This window comes from Pavona decussata, unplaced genomic scaffold (genome assembly GCF_977016875.1).
Source record: "Pavona decussata unplaced genomic scaffold, jaPavDecu1.1 SCAFFOLD_59, whole genome shotgun sequence".
Classification (NCBI taxonomy): domain Eukaryota; kingdom Metazoa; phylum Cnidaria; class Anthozoa; order Scleractinia; family Agariciidae; genus Pavona; species Pavona decussata.
Window position 1 is genome coordinate 1,846,547 of NW_028145481.1, and position 18,454 is coordinate 1,865,000.

The 18,454-nt window shown below is 40.0% G+C and overlaps 1 protein-coding gene and 1 pseudogene across 2 annotated transcripts in view; one reads left to right on the plus strand and one right to left on the minus strand.

The window, feature by feature from the left end:
* The first annotated feature begins 1,453 nt into the window (after window positions 1-1,453).
* Window positions 1,454-14,330, plus strand: LOC146479376 (uncharacterized; annotated as a pseudogene). Its single transcript, XR_014864947.1, has 19 exons — window positions 1,454-1,707; window positions 2,038-2,131; window positions 3,146-3,253; window positions 3,714-3,808; window positions 4,127-4,252; window positions 4,775-4,900; window positions 5,632-5,678; window positions 6,037-6,113; window positions 6,269-6,338; window positions 6,828-6,942; window positions 7,933-7,983; window positions 10,180-10,246; window positions 10,338-10,444; window positions 10,987-11,073; window positions 11,436-11,624; window positions 12,284-12,462; window positions 13,137-13,171; window positions 13,244-13,307; window positions 14,054-14,330. The product of XR_014864947.1 is annotated as an uncharacterized LOC146479376 (transcript).
* A 762-nt stretch (window positions 14,331-15,092) lies between these two features.
* LOC146479377 (neuroglobin-like) overlaps window positions 15,093-18,454 on the minus strand; it is a 4,921-nt gene continuing 1,559 nt past the window's right edge. Inside the window, exons 2-3 of the mRNA XM_085111013.1 lie at window positions 15,913-16,117; window positions 15,093-15,362 (exon numbers count right to left, since the gene is read on the minus strand). Coding sequence (XP_084967139.1) covers window positions 15,228-15,362; window positions 15,913-16,117 — 340 coding nt within the window. The 3' untranslated portion in view covers window positions 15,093-15,227. The remainder of the gene's footprint in view (window positions 15,363-15,912; window positions 16,118-18,454) is intronic.

The window sequence follows — 18,454 nt, forward strand, 5'->3', positions numbered from 1 at the left end:
CTCTTTCATATTTCTCTCTGGGATATTAGAACGAGCGAAACGCGCGCGCACCCACGCAAAAATCGCCTGCGACGCGTCTTCTTGTAGGAAAGCGATTTTGCAAGCGCTGACAGAAATAAGAGAAGCCATGACCAAAACGTTTATTATTCAGTGTTGTGGGCAGCACGCAGTAGTAGTAGTACCGCCGAAATGTTTGATCAAAATGTTTGGATCCAAAAAATCTAATGTTAGTCAAACATCATCTAATATGGAGTGCCATTCCAACACTTTTTGAACCAACAAAATCAGTACGATAGTGTTCGAAAGTTTCACCGCCGGGATTGAAGTCCCACTCAACGGTCTACTCGCGTACCCCGACTTTCAAGGAGAAATAAACAAACGAACAAAAAGAGCTTGCTCGGGGCAACGACTCATTGGCCGACATGATTACCTCTCTCAATGCTAACATCGCTCACATGGCGAAATCGTTTTCCACTCTAAGCTACACTCTCGCAGCTTTTACTACTGGCCTCAGTTGTTCAAACAGGGCGGATAACTTTATCCAGTGTAAAAGTCACTATCCAGCCGGATGCAAATGTATATATACCAAACAACGCTTCTGGCAAGTTTCCACACAATTCCATACTCAAATTAGACATGCCCCTCTATTCTATACACAAATTATTTCCTCGCGAAGCGAGGGCCGAAGGCCCGAGCGTAGCGAGGTTAATAAATTTGTCGGGCCGAGCCGGCCCGAGCGGAGCTAAGCCGCGCGAATTCGAGCGAAAAATATATTTATATATGTCTATATATGTTTATATCTTTGAAGGTGTCCGCACAATGACGTCAGACTGTCTGGCGTTGTCTGGAGCAAAATTTGCATACATGGCAAAAAATATGCGTGCATGATCAAATTTCAACTGCAATGTTCATCAATATTCACTGGACACAGAACTATCTCTCCAGAATCTTTTCCCTTTCTTTTAGAAATCTTTTTTGTGAAAGAGTGCATTAAAGAAATTACACGTTTTGTGGCCGCGGTCAATAATTTTCCGTGGGAAATAAATTCATCGAACACGACAGCGCTGCACGCCCGTTGTACATTACGTCGCGTCAGAAATAGATTTTCAACCGCAAACCTACGAAAACACCATGCTCATCAAAAAAAAATTCTTATGCGCCTCTTAATCTCCTCGTTTGATGCTACAATACGAGTAAAGAGGGCTTTCCACCCAGCCCCCGCTTCGCGAGGTTTTGCGAGTCACGTATTTCTAGTAGGGCTATAGGCAAATTCTTGCACACATTTATTTGCCGCATGGAGACTTCTCCGGGGCCTGAAACGCAAGTTGTAAATCGCGAGGGCCTGGACTCTAATGTACTCGTCCCAGTCTTGCGCACGAAGAGTAAAGGCGGTTGTTTTTTCTCGTGAAGGTCGCATGTTGATCGATAAAGACTGCTATATTCTGATTTTTAAGCTCCTACGTCTTCCATAGATGGAATTTTATCCTTCCATGTTACTGTTGGTTGCAATTGTGAACAATCTGCCATTTCTCAAGCTTTCATAAGCTAAGGAACTGTTTGAAGCGTGGTTCGTCTTGGAAGAAAAATGGCGGCGCAAGGAGATGATTCGCGTGTTGATCATTTGTCTTTCTACGATCACTATGGTTTTGCTGTGTACAATCCAGGATCAGAACTTGCGGAAGAGGACTGTAGAAATCATGAGTACAAGTATGTAAGCGATAACCTAACTAAACATTTGAAGTTGAACCTTGTATACGTTTACCGGCTGTTTGCCTTGGATTTGCATATATTGCGTCGGCTAGCAGTCCTTTTGTAGCAAATAGTCGGGGAAGAGTTTGCTCTTTTAGCTCTCCTGCTCAACTATCTAGAAAACGACTGCTATTGGTCTAGGTTTGTCTTCTTTTCCTTACCAAATCATTGCATTACAAGACTTACTGTATGCTTCTTGTGATCTCTCTCTCTGATCTATTCTGAGGGTTGCATTATTTTCTCTTCATGAAAGAGCCAATTCAACATTTGAATTAAATTTCTGTCTAGAGTAAATTCCGATGGTGATTGCTCCAAGACAAGAGAATACTGGACAAGGACACTTGAAAATTGGGAGGAACGACAACTCTTCTCTCCAAAACAGGCAAGAATAAAATTATGTTATAAAGAACATGGTCAGTGACAAATTGTTATTACATACAAACATCCTGGCTCAGTGATGAGGTACATGTAGGCTTGATTAGTACCTACTGCTTGGGGAACTGAGCAGGTACTATTTTCCTTGACCGGTAATGCTGCATCAATTGAAATTTCGCATTTGTTAATTTTTATTGATGTGGATCAATTTTATCCTTGGTTAAAATATTTATTCCTTTGCTACAGTGCAGCTAAATTCATTTATCTTTCACTGTACATCACCATATTATACAAAAACAAAGAAAATTAAAAAGAATTGAACCAAGGATAATATTGAACCACAGCATCTGAGACACAAACAGAAATGTGTCCAGCTGCCACTTCTCAGGGATGAAGAATAACTGGGCCTAAAAGATCAGTGTTATGAGAGGGAGTTTGAAAGAATTTGAAAGTTGATATGAACTCATTTTTCCTTCCTCTCACATTTTATGGGTAGGCCACAGGCCCGCCCACTTGTTTATGGTCACATCTTTACTAGCCAGAGGTGCTCTTAAAGAGCTCTGCATTCTGGACTTGTTGGCTAGTTATCATCTCACATCCAATGCACACTTGTGGAATAATCTATTGCTATCTGCCTTCGATGAAGTATTAGAGCGCACTTCTAATACAGATTGGAGTCAAGATTGTATGGGACAATGTTGATTCAGTGAATGAATGGATTGAATGAATCTTGGGATGCGTATCTGGCATCCTCCGCAGATTTTGCAGGAGTGGATGACATCATCGCCAATTTAGCAAAGGAGAGAGAACCTGGGATCAAGATCATCGAACGCACTCCCTAATCTTTGATTATTACTAGTTACATGTATGATACAATAAAAAATTATTGGTTGTAATGGTGTTTGTTTTTAGAGTTGGAATTGTGAACATGAAAAGAGTTTACTGTAGACTTAAATAATATTAGGCCAATAAGTAATGATATATATATTAAAATTTGTATTATTTTCTGTTAATTATACAGTTGCGACGCTACATCAAACAAAGTATACCCAATGACATGAGAGGGCAGGTTTGGAACAAAATGATTGGAAGTCAGGCTATCAGAATCATCTCTTCCTTTAATTATCTGGTAATTCTTATACTTTTAAAAAAGGTTTTGGAAATGCCACATGTTGTCAGTCATGTCAAATTTATTTTGGCTTGTAAAATTTTAATCTGCAATCAGATATTGGAGAGGAGAGAGTCAGGAAAACCGAATAATACCATAAAATTAAGGATATAAATCCCTGACCTCTCTAGTAAAAGCCCCAACTAAAAATCAGAATGCTAAAACCCTTAACATGAATTGTAATTTGGATCAGTGATTAAAATGCAGCCCTTCCGAATAACATAAGCTTATAGATGGGCTATTAGAGTTAGTTCTTTTTACTTTTTTAGTGTTTCAGCAGCAATGTTATCTCTTTGTATAACTAATAAGCCAATTAGAATATACCTCTGGCATTTCACTAGAAAAAAATTGTAATTTAAAAATTATTGATGTGTATGTTAACACAACACACATGTTATGGATACATTTGTTCATTGTGCAGGCCACTTTAGCTGAGATTCGCCAGCTTCTTTGTTGACTTAGGAGTCAGTGAATATGGAGGAGCAAATTGCATTTCAAGACTGGGGCAGATTGTTGGTGAGAAACAAAACAAAATAAATAGATATGTATACAATTAATAATAAAAATTATTAAATATACATTTTCACAGAGGAACAGGGGTTTTTAACTTACTAATTCTTGTGTACAGTGTACTTTAATTTACAGGCTGTCATTATCATTTTTCTCTTTTAATAATTGTGCAATTTCTTTATTTCTCCCACTTGACTACCATGATGCTTTCATATCAATAAAGTCAATTGTTTCTGGACTCCCTTGCCATTCTGAATTTTCAGTTACAGTTGAAGTATATATTTTACAGTGTAATGGATATAACTCAGTTGGTTTGAATTGTAGGATCACTGATGGAAAACAACAAGGAAAATATGATTGACAGCCCTGATACTGCCATAATGACAAGACAATGGAAAAAGAAACTCCATAAACAGATTACTGTCTTCCGGCAAATCATGCTGGATGTTGGTTAGTTGATAACGGAATACAAACTATATTACTAACAGTACATGTTTGTTAAAACTTATGAATCGATCACCAGCGATGAGCCTTGAGATCAGGAGTTGCAAGGTGAGGAGGTACAGTGTATGCACAATACAGTTGTAGAACCCCGCCAGGTGCCCGGAGGTAACCATGGCAGCTCAGTTCAAGCCCTCACCTCATCCCCCCCCCCCCCCCCACCAACCCTGTTACACTCACTGAGAGTCTCAGTAGAAAACCTACAGGGAGGGGGCAGGGTGCGAAAAAACTCAAAGGAATAGCTAGCAAAATGCAAGGAAGCTATAAAACTTTGCAGAGATTGATAATTGGACCGCTGACCAGCCCCTGGCTTCAACTTAATGTAGCCTAAATGATATTTAGCCACAAATAATATTACATATTTCTGGGGAAATGTTCTGCTTGCTCTTTTAATAGAGAGCACAACATTACCACTAATGGTAGTTGACACATTCTTATTCATTTTATAAATTCACCAATCATTTACTTCAGACAGATCTTTTCCAAGCCATAAGATGTTCATTGAGGGAACCAACAAAGGGAAAGAAGGTCGTGCTGCATTGTTTAGGGTTCTTGCAGTCTATGCTATGTATAATCCTGAAGTGTCATATTGCCAAGGTACGATGTAGATTCAGCTTTACAGATGTAGTTGTATAAAATTAAATGATACACTTTAGCTGCTATTTGTACCACATAAACGTTTAACTGTTAATGTTTCTTTGTTTTAACAAAAAACATACAGTAACATTTAAGATTTAGATGGTAGGAACCACCAAGAATTCAAAAAGTAAAAATAATAAATAAATAAATAATAATAATAATAATAATAATAATAATAATAATAATAATAATAATAATTAAAGAAATCTCATGATTAATTAATTAATTTATTTCCAGACCTACCAAAAAATGCACATGTGAACAGTATAAAATGTAATGACTTGAAGAAGTCTGGTTTTGTCCTTAGAACCAAGTTGTAATGAGCTGTTTTGATGCAGTGTGAACAGACGTTTGTCTTTGTTGGGGACTGCGTGCCTTTTTTTAAATTTTTTTTTATTGGGGAGAGGGGGTTGGTTGAATTTTGTCTATCCAAACTAATGTACATATATCCCGGGTCTCTCGCATACATGTAACTGCCTCCCCACCCCACTGGGAAGTGTCCCCCCTCCCCCCACCAATAATTATTACAGTCATGTAGGGGTGTTGAAAGGAAAAACAAAGAGGATTCACAAAACCCAGAGGTTGAAGGTGGACCTATGAAGAGAGTCAAAACTGTACATTAGTCATTTTCAGCTCATAAATGAAGAGCCAAGTGAAGTCAGTTTGAAGGTTTTTCTTTTATCCTTCAGGCATGTCCTACATTGCTGGTATGTTTCTCATGAATATGGATGAAGAGGTATGCATTTGTCAATGGTCAATTAACTCTTGGGTACTATCACTTAGGGTGACACATTTCAGAGGATTCTGTTACAGCAAAGGTAGCCTTAAGATAAAACAAACAGAGTTAAAAAATTTTTAAGGTTTGATGGTTAGAGACTGGCAGTACTTTGTGGTAATAATGTTTTTAGAATGTCAGAGCCATTCAAAGTTGCACTCTATTTTTATTACATGTAGCCTCCCTCGCAGACGCTCTTTTGGTTCAAAGTCATCACTCAATCTTTCCTTGAAAGATTGGAGGAAAGATTGCGTGACAAGCCAAACGAGTGTCTACAAGGGAGGCTGTGATTTTATTGTTTTAACATAATCTTTTTCAGGATTCATTTTGGTGCCTGGTTTCCATGTTTGAAAGACCAAAGTACTTAGCTGGTTATTTTGATGATTCCCTCAGCAAGTAAGTGTTTGAAACAAGTGCACTTGGGACAAATTCCAGTTCAACCTGGAACGCACAGACACCTTTGAATGAGTTCCTAGAGAGCTCTTTGGTGCTCTATAGGTAAACAAATTACATTACATTTACATCTCAGTTACTTTTACTTTCAATTACAGGATTCAAAGGCATGCTGCGGTTTTTGAGAGACTTATGAGACAAAGACGACCCAAGCTATACAGACACTTGGTAATAATGATAATGATGATGATGAGCTTACATGTATCTCGCGCTATTTCCTGTCGGTTCATTTAGTGCCTTATTACAGTCAGGGCCATTCATACGTGAGAAAAATAAGCTATGGCTATATTTATGCATTTGATTTGATATGGCAATTACATAAGCATAGTTTATTCCTTTAGTTTTCTGTCACTGGTTTTCCTATTGCTTGAGCTGGTTTAACTAAACATGTTTAGGTGGTATGAATGGGGCGCCCTGTTTTACTCCAAGCTGCTTCTTACCCTGTATCCAAGACAAGACTCCTAGTAGACGCAAAAACCAATTGTGCAGTGAGGGAGTTTTCGCGTCTAAAACCGGTGGCAACTTAGATGAGGCACGACTTATTTTTCTCATGTTAATGGCCTAATTGACACATAATTTTGTACGACCTAATTTGTGAGAGTTTATTATATGTCCTGTTGTCGAGAAACAATAAATATTTTCTTGTTGTGTTTGTAGGAGGCTCTGGGCGTGTCTCCTCTAATGTACCTTACCCCCTGGTTCATGGCGCTGTTTACATCCCTCCCCTGTTGGGATGCTGTTCTCACCATATGGGACCTGCTTCTCCTGGATGGTAAGCTGTGCAAATGATCTCTCATTGAGTGGTCCTGTGGTGCTACAGGCTTGGACAGAAAGAAACGCAGTATTTTTCATTTGCCAGACCGGACAGTCTGTAAATCGAACGCGCCATTTTGAAGGGGTGGTGCCGTAAAATCTTTAAAAATAATCACTTGGAAACTGGTACACTATTTCGAAGAAATTCCAAGGATTAGAATGAAAGTTGTCCTTAAAGTTGGTCCATTTCGTTTACGAACTGAACGGTGTGGCCGGCGAGTTCAGCCTAACAAATGAAAAGCGCCCTTAGAAATTTCGATACATCAACAATTCATGATCACCGCTCCCTTTCTCCTTTATCAATGTTGTTGGCTGCCGCTGAATCGTCCAAAACATTGAGTAAGGGGTGAGGGGCAAAATGAAGATCTACTCCAATCTTGTCTGCGTTTATGAAGATACACGCGCGCGCAATTCACGTTTTCTTTCCGTCCCAGCTATAGTTTTGTCCAATATTATATTTACAATCACGTCGCGTTATTCGATGGTCACGCCTGCCGTTTACACGGCGCAGTAGAAGACCATTACAGCAGAAACTTGTGTTTGAAAACGTTAAGTTAACCGCTACCTAAGAAACCGTGTAACTTCTTCAACGCAGTCGTGCTTAGAACTCGCCTGGCGTGTTGCGAGCGCAAAGAATGGTTCGAAAGGAAGACACTCTCTATGTGATAATGGGGTTAGTTTCTAAAAACACTACGGTGCTGCGTCGGTGGGGAGTAGAATGAAATGTTTGGTTTATCAACAGAGTTGATAACCACGGGTGAATTGGCCACAAGTAGAGACATTCGAGTGCTGACTTTTCGAGCGTCAGCCCTTCGTCAGAGTGGATCCGCTCTGACGAAGGGCTAACGCTCGAATAGTCAGCACTCTAATTTCTTCACTCCCCATATGAGTTTGTTTACAGTCAAGAATTGTGATAAAGTAATATTGCCGCATCTTGTTTTGTCCACAGGCATGTCGGTGACCTTCCAAGTTGCCCTCGCTCTCCTCGACATTCTCTCAGGTTTGGCTTTTTGTGCATAGCTACGTTAGACGGACATTTTTTTTTTTCACAATTTCACTGTTTAGTTCGCAAATGACCGTAACCTTGGCTTGTTGTGGTATTAGAGCACGTTTGGTCTGTCTAGTTGGCGGTATATTAACCTTTTATTCAGTAGCAAAACACAGTGCTTATAGGTACCATATCTTTCTGCTCCGCAAGCGTTTCCTCTCTTGATCCCGTTCCAACTTCGCCTTGCCAAGAAGCGAAAAACGGTTCCAGTGGGCAGAAATCTCCTGCAAACACCCATTTCTCAAGCTACAGCTGTATCAAAAAGACATTAAAACAAACCGAATAACTGAAAACGGCGGCGAAGCTACTACAGAATCTCAATGCCTTTCCGTTTCTTTAATTCGTGACTCGCGGGCCATTTTCATGGCTTCTCCTCTCGCGTTTGCTAATGATACCAGTTACGCAGGCTAAAACACCCTGAACTCAACAGAAGCACTAGCCTGGGAAAACTGACACCTTTACCGGTTTTTGAGGCGTGTGCTCTCGCGGGCTCAGTATAATAGAACTCGGTCAACACAGTTTCTTCAAAAGTCATTTTTATCATAATTGAAGGGCTGGGAGCATAACCGACCTATGTCGAATTTCAGCCCGTTTTTCGATGTAGCTCGGATTTGTCCAAACTTTTGCATGTGTACTGCAATTCGATTGAAAACCATTGTCCAGTATTTTTTCACGCCGCTTTGTGTTTCGTATTAATGCCATTGAGAAATTTTACCATCTTGTAAAGATATATCGGTAACATTATAGACACTGGATGACCAAAAGGACAATGCACTGGGGATTAAATACTTGTATTCAATATACACCCGTTGTCTTTGAAACACGGCACACGAAAGCGGTGTTTTTCGCGGGAGCAACGAAAAGAATGCTGTCACGCTTTTATTAGATTCTGTTACAAACCACTACGTACGTGACAGGAATGTCCCAAATGTAAACAGTTACATTCTCCAAGAGAAAATGTGTCCATTTCCTGGCGCAAAATCCAGCTTTGTCCCGTTTGTCGACATATCACTCTTGATAACGCAAAATACTAGCATTCTACACGATTAACAGGAAGACATGTAGCCATTTCAACGATTAACAACGATTAACAACGATTAACGGCAGTTCTATTAAAAAGGTAAAGACTATCTATTCTTTTTACCACCAGTCGGTGTTAACCGTTGAAAATCTATGTTAATCGTACTTTTATTGAATCATTGCCTTGAAATTGTCAAGTTAATCGTTACATACCGAATTTCAAGCGTGGCAAAGCTTGCAAAACACCTTGTATATGGCGGGATTTGTCTCTGATGCTCCCGCGGGATTTGATAATCGAATTGAAAAATTCGCCACGGCACAGTCATCACATTCTTTGGACAACATTTCCACCAGTTCCTGTGAACTGCATTCGTCAATTTCGTAACTTTTCAAAAGATCCATAGATGTCGTGCGTTTTCAAACTTCACCAAACAAAAGCGAAAGCAACTACGCAAGTTGTTTATCCCGACTGCCTTGATCTATTTTGGGCTTCTTACAACCCGCAAAAGCAAACCATGATATCATCTCAAACGTTACTTATAACAACAACAACTAGTGCGACTAAACACGGCTCGTGGACAGTGGAAACTTTTAGCCTACCGATAATTTGGAAAACGAGTCTGACGTGGACAAAACCTATAAAAAAATTTGCCTTCCAAGCGCGTTCACTTGTAGAAAAGCAAACTACCAAATCCCCCTCCCCCCCCCCTCCCCCCCTGACTCAATGTTGTCTTTTGGGTCACGAACAGTTTCCTGGCAAGCATCGCTTCCCACATCAACATTGCATAAGGGGGAGGGGGGGAGGGAGAAGTAACTGTGGTAGAATTATGAAGGGAGAAACAGTAAGTGAGTGGTTTTTTGGCTCTCTGTGTTCGGTTGTCATTGCATAGGGGGAGGGGGTGGGAGGGAGAAGTAAGGAAGTGGTTTTTGTTCTGTTCGTGTTTGGTTTTCTTAAGGAGTTTTGTCCGCGATTGTAAAACCGCGAAATGTTTTCCAAACCAGGGAGAGCCAAAATTCGGACAAATCCGTGCGAAACCGAAAGCCGCGCTAAAATTCGACATAGGTCGGTTATGCTCTCAGGCCTTCAATTGTTATCATACTAATTTCCTTTTGAATTTTTGTTTTCAGTCGAGATTCTTCCACTCAACGAAATTGCTCTAGTTCTTCCCATATTACTTCGTCCTCCAGCTCATCTGTAAGTGGATTGTCGATACGTTCTCTTAGATGTAAAGTTTGTTGTGCTAAATAAGGAACCGTCTAAATATTGACGTTTTTCGTCTGCTTAGAATAACACGGGAAACGCTGATTCCAGCCATCTGGAAAGTAAAGTCAATCCAAAAGTGGGAGATTGACTCCATGCAAGCTGTGCTTGACGAAGAGAAAGACAAAAAAGGTGAGACTTTCGCAATGGTTCGATTTTAGTGCCTGGAGGTTATTCGAGATGAGATAGGCCACATATTCGGGACAGGGCGCTTATTCGGGATATGGCGTTTACGTCTTTTTTGTTTGTTTACGTTAACGTCTTTTTTGAATGCCTTGTGTGCAAAACAAAACTTTAATATTTATTAAAAGAAGAACAATAACAGAAACTGTAACAGTTACAAAAAGACGGTGAAAGGTCCGTTAATATGAAGGAATTTTGAAAATCACTAGTCTATTCGACGTCAATAGCTTCAGTATCACTTGAGAGAACAGAATAGGGGCGCTTATTGGAAAAAAAGGCGCTTACATAATGGGGCGCTCATTAACAAATGATATTCGGGGGGGGGGATTAGAAAGGGGGCGCTTATTGGAAGGAGGGCGCTAAATCGAATCATTAGGGCACCACACAAACGAGCAGTAATCAAGGTGATAATTTCTTTTAAACTGCTGGCACTGTTGGATTAATACCAATTTTGAGTGCAACTTATAAGTGGCGGACTTTATTCCCCTCAGCAAAGAGAAACAAGAGACATTTGGTCGATAACAGCTCAGGAAACGACCGAAAGAAGCAGCGAACATTGAGCAACCAGCCTCCTCAAGGTAGAGATCACGACTTTTCGACAATTTTTGCTTTTCGTCACCAGATGGCGTGGAGCATCTACTCTGTGCCTCTGCTCCTCATTCAACTTCTTTGAGACGACATTGGTTAGTACGAAGAAACAATGGTAATCTGTAGAAAAGGAATGACGTAACTACTTTTCCAGCCTGAGAGCTTGAGAAACGGACACCTGGTCAGAAAATTCTCACCTTAAACTTTGTATAAGGGTCAAGTTCGAGTCTATCTTTTATCTTGTCTTGTCTTGTATAATGGTGTGAAACTAGGCTCCACTTTGAGCAGTTATTTTACAAAAATAACATCGGATCCTTAGATCGATTTTTGTTGTTGTTGTTGTTTTTCGTAGAAATCAATGAACCGTCGCTATTCCAAAGAGTCGTTGGGCTGTTCTCGTCCAAAGATGATCCCGTAGCCCAGTTTACAACAAACAACATCGAAATGACCACGTTCTCAGTTGTCAGCGGTCAGAGCCCTAATGTGCTGCCTGCGATGTGCTGTTCAGCGGCCAGAAGCCTTATGACGCCTCGAGGAAGAGGTTTGTGAGATAGATAGCTCATTTTTGTTCCATCAGCTAGTGCCCTCCTAAAATTGTATTTTTCTGACCACGTTTTCAGCTTTCGATATTGAGGGAGGGGGAGGGGGAAAACTGTTCGGGTGGTACTTCCTTCACTCCAGCCTTCAGGCTGCAGAAACTGGACACCTCAGACAACTGAGTAAAGCTTACACAAATTTGCTAACGATGTATCATTACCAGCTGTAAGGTTCGAATTCCCTGTATTTACGTCGCAAGATGATTTCAGAATTGGCCATTTCCAAGTTACCGTGAACCTCATCGTGAAAGCGAGGCTAAGTGCAAAACTTTTCACATGAAAATTAGTTGTTTTTGCATATGAATGAAAACTGATTTTCATAATAAAAGCTTTGCTCTCAGCCTCGCTTTCATAATGAGATTCAAAGCAACTCGGAAATGGCCTATTTCCACCAAGGCCAGCAGCTGGTTTCAAGTCGGTGTACTATATAACTAAACCGAGCCTGAAATCACATTTCACTGGTTTTCCCCCAACCTTTTCACAATTAGTGGAGCGTCACCCAACGCTTCTCCCCAACAAGTATTGCGTGACATCCTCACAGCGGCTGCAAGAGAAACTTTGGCCAACACTAACCTCTTGTTGTTAATCCCCTGTCGTGTAACAGGTAGTCCCAAAAGACCGTTGAGCCAGTCCAATCATCACTCCAATAGTTCTTCTCGGAGAAAGTCCAGTAATGGCAAAGATGTGTTAAGAAGACGTCACGTGGTATACCAGGGAACACTGGGTAGTCCTGTAAGGAGAAGTCAGCGCTTGGCAGGTCGACAAACACCGGTGGGGGTCGGGGTGAGTACTGGGGGAGTAAATAGTTTGTGGATATATCTTAGTATTCAAGGGAACTCAAACAAATCAGTAATACATTTGATCCAACGAGATAAAAAAGATAAAAAAGAGCAGGAGCCCATAAAGAGGTGCTTTGAGACAGGAGATTCAAATTCTAACAAGGTTCGTTCGGGTTTTAACACGATTAAAAGATTTAGAATCGTCGGCGTTTACGGTAAACGTGAAAGTCGAGAACAATGAGAAAAACGAGAACAGTGCAAAATAGTGCAAGCTTTGATGCTATTTAAACATGAAACTACTCAACTTCCTTTGAAAACAGAAAACGGCGAACGGCAAACGTTGAATAATCGTGGTCACCAGGTAATTTTTGCCGTTTGTTGTAAACGTGAACCTTAATCTCTATTGTCATTTGAAGTAAATACATTACAGGACTCGTTTATCTTGCTGTTGTGCGTACGTTCTGTGACACCCTTTGCGGAAAAGACGCGCAATTGTGTGTCAGGGAAAACCTGCATAACCATCTTAGTATGTGTGCAAAGGATTTAACGAACTAAGCTATGAAGCTGCAAGGAACTCGGTTATCGCGATTAAGGCAGTGTATAGGCTAGGGGAGGGAAGGGAAGAGATTAGACTATCTATGTTTCTCAGGTAACTTTTCCTTTAAAATCTCTTTGCAGGTGAAGGGCCATTCTCCTAACAGTTTGGTGCGAAGGTAAGTGTGTCGTAAAATGTTTCGTTTGACCTTTTTATTAGCTGGCTAACCATTAGTTTCGCTCCCGTTTAGCTCTGCGAGGAATCAACATGCCTTCAGACTCTTCAATACGCCTACCCCGTTGAGACGTTCACAGGTTAGTGATGGAGCTCTAAAAAGATGTATTATTTTGATGTTATTAATGAAAGGGAAACTCCTTTATAGAAAGCAAGAATAACAAGAATGAAATGTTCGAAATTTCTGAACTAAGTGGAGAAGATAATCAGAATAATATCTAAAGTTTCTTTTGATGCTCATACCGGTTTTCTTTTTAATGAACATTTATTTATACCAAATAGGTAAATTTATGTATCTTTTTAAAAGAAGCTTACTTCCAAATTATAATAGAAGAAATTCCAACCTTTTCTATATACCTTATCGTCGAACTAATCTTCGAAAATTCTCAATTCGGTTTCAAGGTCCTACGTTTTTCAACTCGCTAAGTCGTGAAATTCAAAACAGTGAAAGTATCAGTTTGTTTGGCAAAAGACTTAAAAAATTCCTTCTTTCTTAGTTAAATTGACTCTTTGTTGAACTACACACTTTTTTTTTTTTCTTTCTTTCTTTTTTTTTTTCTTCTTTTGAAAAAAAAATTAATTGGAATTTTCATTCGGTACCCTTAACTTCTATGGTTTATCCTATAGTTCCAGGAAGCCTGTAGTTAATAAGCCTCCGGCTTCTATATAGGCTTCCTAGCCTTTAACACATTTGATCTTGTAAATAGTTTAGTAGGAATATTGTAATAGTAGGAATATTGTGTATCATCTTTAATGTATTTATGTTGTATTTTTTGGTTAATGGTAAAAAATAAATGAATTGAACTGACTTCGTCGAATTTTCAAGGTTCGACCTATTCGTCGCCAGTCCCCGTCGTCCAGTGCACAAGATTCGTCGCCGAGGGCAGCCATATCACCTGACCTTGTAATGTCCCCAGATGTTGAAATGACGTCGTTTCGACTTACTGAGAAGATGCTGGACTTTTCAGAGAAATGATTGATCGTTTGCCATGTGAAGTCACGTGTGGAATCCAAAGGAAGAGAAAAAGAGAAACTTGCTTTTTAAACGACCTAACAAAGTACGACAGCATTCAGTTCACGGTCGACATTTCAAATGTCGGACAAAGTTTGTCTTCTGACGAAGATGTTGTTTGGGCCAGCAAGCGACGAAAATCGCATTGTAATTTACCCTTGTGTACGTGACGTAAACTTTGCTGGGGCTCTCCAGTTTTCTAGCTGGAAAACCGTTTTCGCAAAACGAAGCTCCTGGACGCTGGTTACAGGCAACTTGATAACCTGTTCTTTCGCGATTCTCTTTGAAGCATCTTCACCTTTGTTGTTTAACAGCGAAAATGAAAATCTTAATCAGAGGCGTTAATTAACTGTACACTTGTGAAAAGAGAGCTGCTTCAGGCGCCAAACTTACTTGTGACAACTTATTTACAGCTTTCTTTGCCAGTTAAGGTAAACAAATTATGCAACTTTGATCAGTTGTTTATTGATATAACTTAAAGAGAATGCCATTTTTTATATTTACTAGTTTCTTAATCGGAAGGAAGTCGGGAGGTAAATTTTCCCGGTTTTTCCGTCTCGCTAACAGTGTATGAGAGGAGGAGCACATTCCAAAAAAAATAACAAATCTATATGCTACAGAAACGTTACCTTATCAACAAAATACTTAAAAGTTAATGTAACGGTAACTTATGAAGAATTCGCTTGATTAAAACATTTTGTATGTTATGAGTGAATATTATATTTGTTTTGTCACATATAACTAAATATTACAAACCACACATACAAAGTAGGTTTGGTGACGGGGAAGCCTGAATATGAAGCCGGGGGCTTATAAAGAGGCAAGACAAGAGGCAAAATTTACGATATAATAATTACATTAGTTATACAACATGTTATAGAAAAGGTACAGGCATAAACTAAAACCGTATGACATGTGCTTATTTGATGATTTTCCAAGCAAGCTGTTTTATAGATTGTTCCCACGATACAGCTTAAACTAGTTTTCGTTACTTAGCAACCATTCCCACAGCCATGGCATCCTCCAAAATGTCAAATGTTAGTTCCCAGGCCTCTCGGCATTTATCATTGAAGGCTTCCTTCAGTTCTTGTGAAAGTGTGTAAAGTAATGCTTCTTTCACGACCTGAAATTTAATGAAAATTAAAAACAACAACAACAACAAAAAACATTCAATTTCAGCTTTTCACTCGCAGTTGCACTTCACTCGTTCCCAGTCGTCGCTCGTTAAAAGACACATTAAACAGGGGCCTAAGTGACGGGGGAGTAGTACGGAGTACCTTTGTCAAAAATTTAGGTAACGCGAGAGAACGCCTGGGTACTAGACGAACATCACGTGACCGATAGTCAACATAATTGGCATTGCCTTAACAGCATCATTTTAGTCCTTTTTTCAGTGGAGTTTGCGAACTCATTTTTTCTTTCTTTCTTTTTTTTTTTTTTTTTTTTTTTGTGACATAAAATGTCTGGACCAACAGCTTGGCCATTTGAGACTTGAGCTACTCGTTAGTTGATTGCTGAAATTCAAAGTGCCATTTCCGTATACAAAAGTGCAGCAATGAAATAATAAAATGCAGAAAGAAAAGCATTTTACATACAGCTCTGACTCTGCTTCCCTACATGGCATATACGTATTCCAGTTCGTTGATGAATAAATCTGAACCCGTGATACTTACACTAAAGTGTTGTTTCTCAATCCCCAGGTTAGCGTGAATTGTTCCCAGTCTCTTCAGGGTTGGCAGAAGTGGTGACAAGTTGTCCAGATTTCGCACGGCTTGGTCCAACGTGTTCATAACCCGACCAATGTGACCCTTAAATTCCGTGCTCTCTAGGTCTGCGTTCGAGAAATAGCTCACAGCATCGGGAGAAATTTGAAACAACCTGGAAACGAAAATGGATCGATTCTCTGTCTAGTACAGTCAACTCTCTCGTAAGCGACCACCCTTGGGGCGCGACAAAGTGGTTGCTTACGGGAAAGATCAACAAAATAGGCCTTATACTGGATTACTAAGTTGATTACATAAAAAATATTACCTTAGCAGCTTAAATTGGGCAAATAGAAACTAATTTATTTGATTTTTTCACATCTATTCATTCTTCTGATGAAACTTTGTATAACATTTTGGAACAGATCACTGTAACAATTCCCGTTTACCTACAGATCTAATCATAGTCGGCTATCTTCTCTGTCTGTAAACTGTTATTATCCGACGGAAACAGAAAACAAAAGAATATGTGTAATTTCTGGCCTAAAAAGTGGTCGCGGTCCCTTAAGAAATTTGAGTAGTGGTCGCTTACGAAAGAGCTCTTGAAACAGTATTTAACTGCGAAACAAAACGGTTGTTTACCAAGTGGTCACTTACGGGAGGTGGTCGCTTACGAGAAGTGGTCGCTATGAGAGAGTTGACTGTATTAAAGTAATGCATCCGTCAATTCCAGTTGTGCCCATCCCCTCCCGGGCAATAGTGGGGCATTTTCCCAAACTGTCCATGCCGAAGATTGGGCATTAGCCTTCCACCCAATTACCCCCGGCCGGGGTATTTGACCATCTCACTTTGGCCACCTAACAGCACTGTCACTTCTATCAATTACCAATTCATCAGCAAATACAGTAAGTTTCTTATTGAATACGTCAAGATAGGACATAAATGGGACGCTAGAGCTGCAGAATGGCCTGTTTTTACTATACTACAGGAAACAAGACCTAGATAGGACTAAATGAGCCACTACCCCTGGGCATTTGAACAACTAGTTTATCCCGGTTGTAGGGTATTTGCCAGATAATTTTCAAAAAATTCCTTATTCCAGGGAGAGGGGGGGGGGGGGGGGGGTGATGCATAAAACAAACACGACGGGTGTTTTAATCCAATCAATTTTGAGAAGCACAAGAAGATCGAAGCTCTCCAGTGGAAGAACACTATATCAGAAAACTTCTCAACGTTGTGTATTAACCGCCAAACAATAATAACCTGGCAGTGTAAGGTTTTTTTTTAATCGTGTTTGGTTTGTCTTTTGATTTTCTGTCTTCTGTTTGTTTGAATGTTTGTCTTCCCAGCTCTTCAAAGAACTTTCGCATCATACACTCTCCAATCAGATAAAAGTGTCTGTCTTTTCAGCCAATCAGTGCGAAATCTTGCTATTGTTTATATATCGTGCATTTCACTCTACACGTTTTTCCGCGCTTTGACAACAATCATACCTGATTCAGTACTTGCCACTCTTATGGACGACGAGACTTTGGGGTTGTTTACATGGAGGGAGAAAGATCCTAGAAGGCGCCATATGCATGCTTCAGTTCTGTATACAGTTCACTCGTTTGTACCTACCTTAACTCGGAAGGTTCTAGGTGACTAGGGGGAAAAAAAACATAGCGGCGGCCAGGTGTTCAGCTGCTTAAGGCCCTCCATGTAAACAGGGTCTTACACGCGTTGCACAGACCAGCGGAAGTTTATCCGGAAAAAAGGGATTGTGATAATCGCTTTACTGGGCTTTATTTTTCTCGTATTTCACGACTGGAGGGATTATTAAATCTTACGCTCGTACAGTCCCGAATCGAGTTTTTTTATGTACATCTCCAATTTTAAACATTTGCTCAATAAAATAAACATGAATTTGGATTAATTCGTGCTAAGCGTTGTCTCCTACGCATTCTATACCACGCAGCTAAAAAAAAAATAATAATAATAATCAAATTTCGTGCTTTCATTTTAATCCTATCATGTACAGCTCACAGCGACCGGCCTGGCAAGTTTTTGTGGACCTTAAATATTCCCTTCTAATAACAGAGCTTGTTCGCAGGTCATTCAAGAACAAAACTCAATGTGGACTAATTTAATGAGCTCAGCATTAATACAGTTGAGCTATTATTTGTTTGTTTTAAAATTAATTCATCTTTTCAAAAAACTGGGAAACGCCTACGTGAAATGACCATTAGCGAACAGCGATGGACAGATGTTTTCAAATGTAGTTTCGACGTAAAGATAAACCGGATTAAACCACTTCTCTCCTCCGCAGCGCAGAGGCTCGATGTGTACACCGCCGTCCAGGCGTCCACTGACTGATTTTATGCCTGCACTCACTGTTCTCAGCGGGTTCTCCCACGCGAAACTCTACGGAGGAACGTATTGTCATGGAGATTTTGCTGTATTTCGATCGATCTTTCTCTAACATGACTCACCTTGTTCGTAGAGCACAGGAGGGGGGATTTCTATAGTGAAG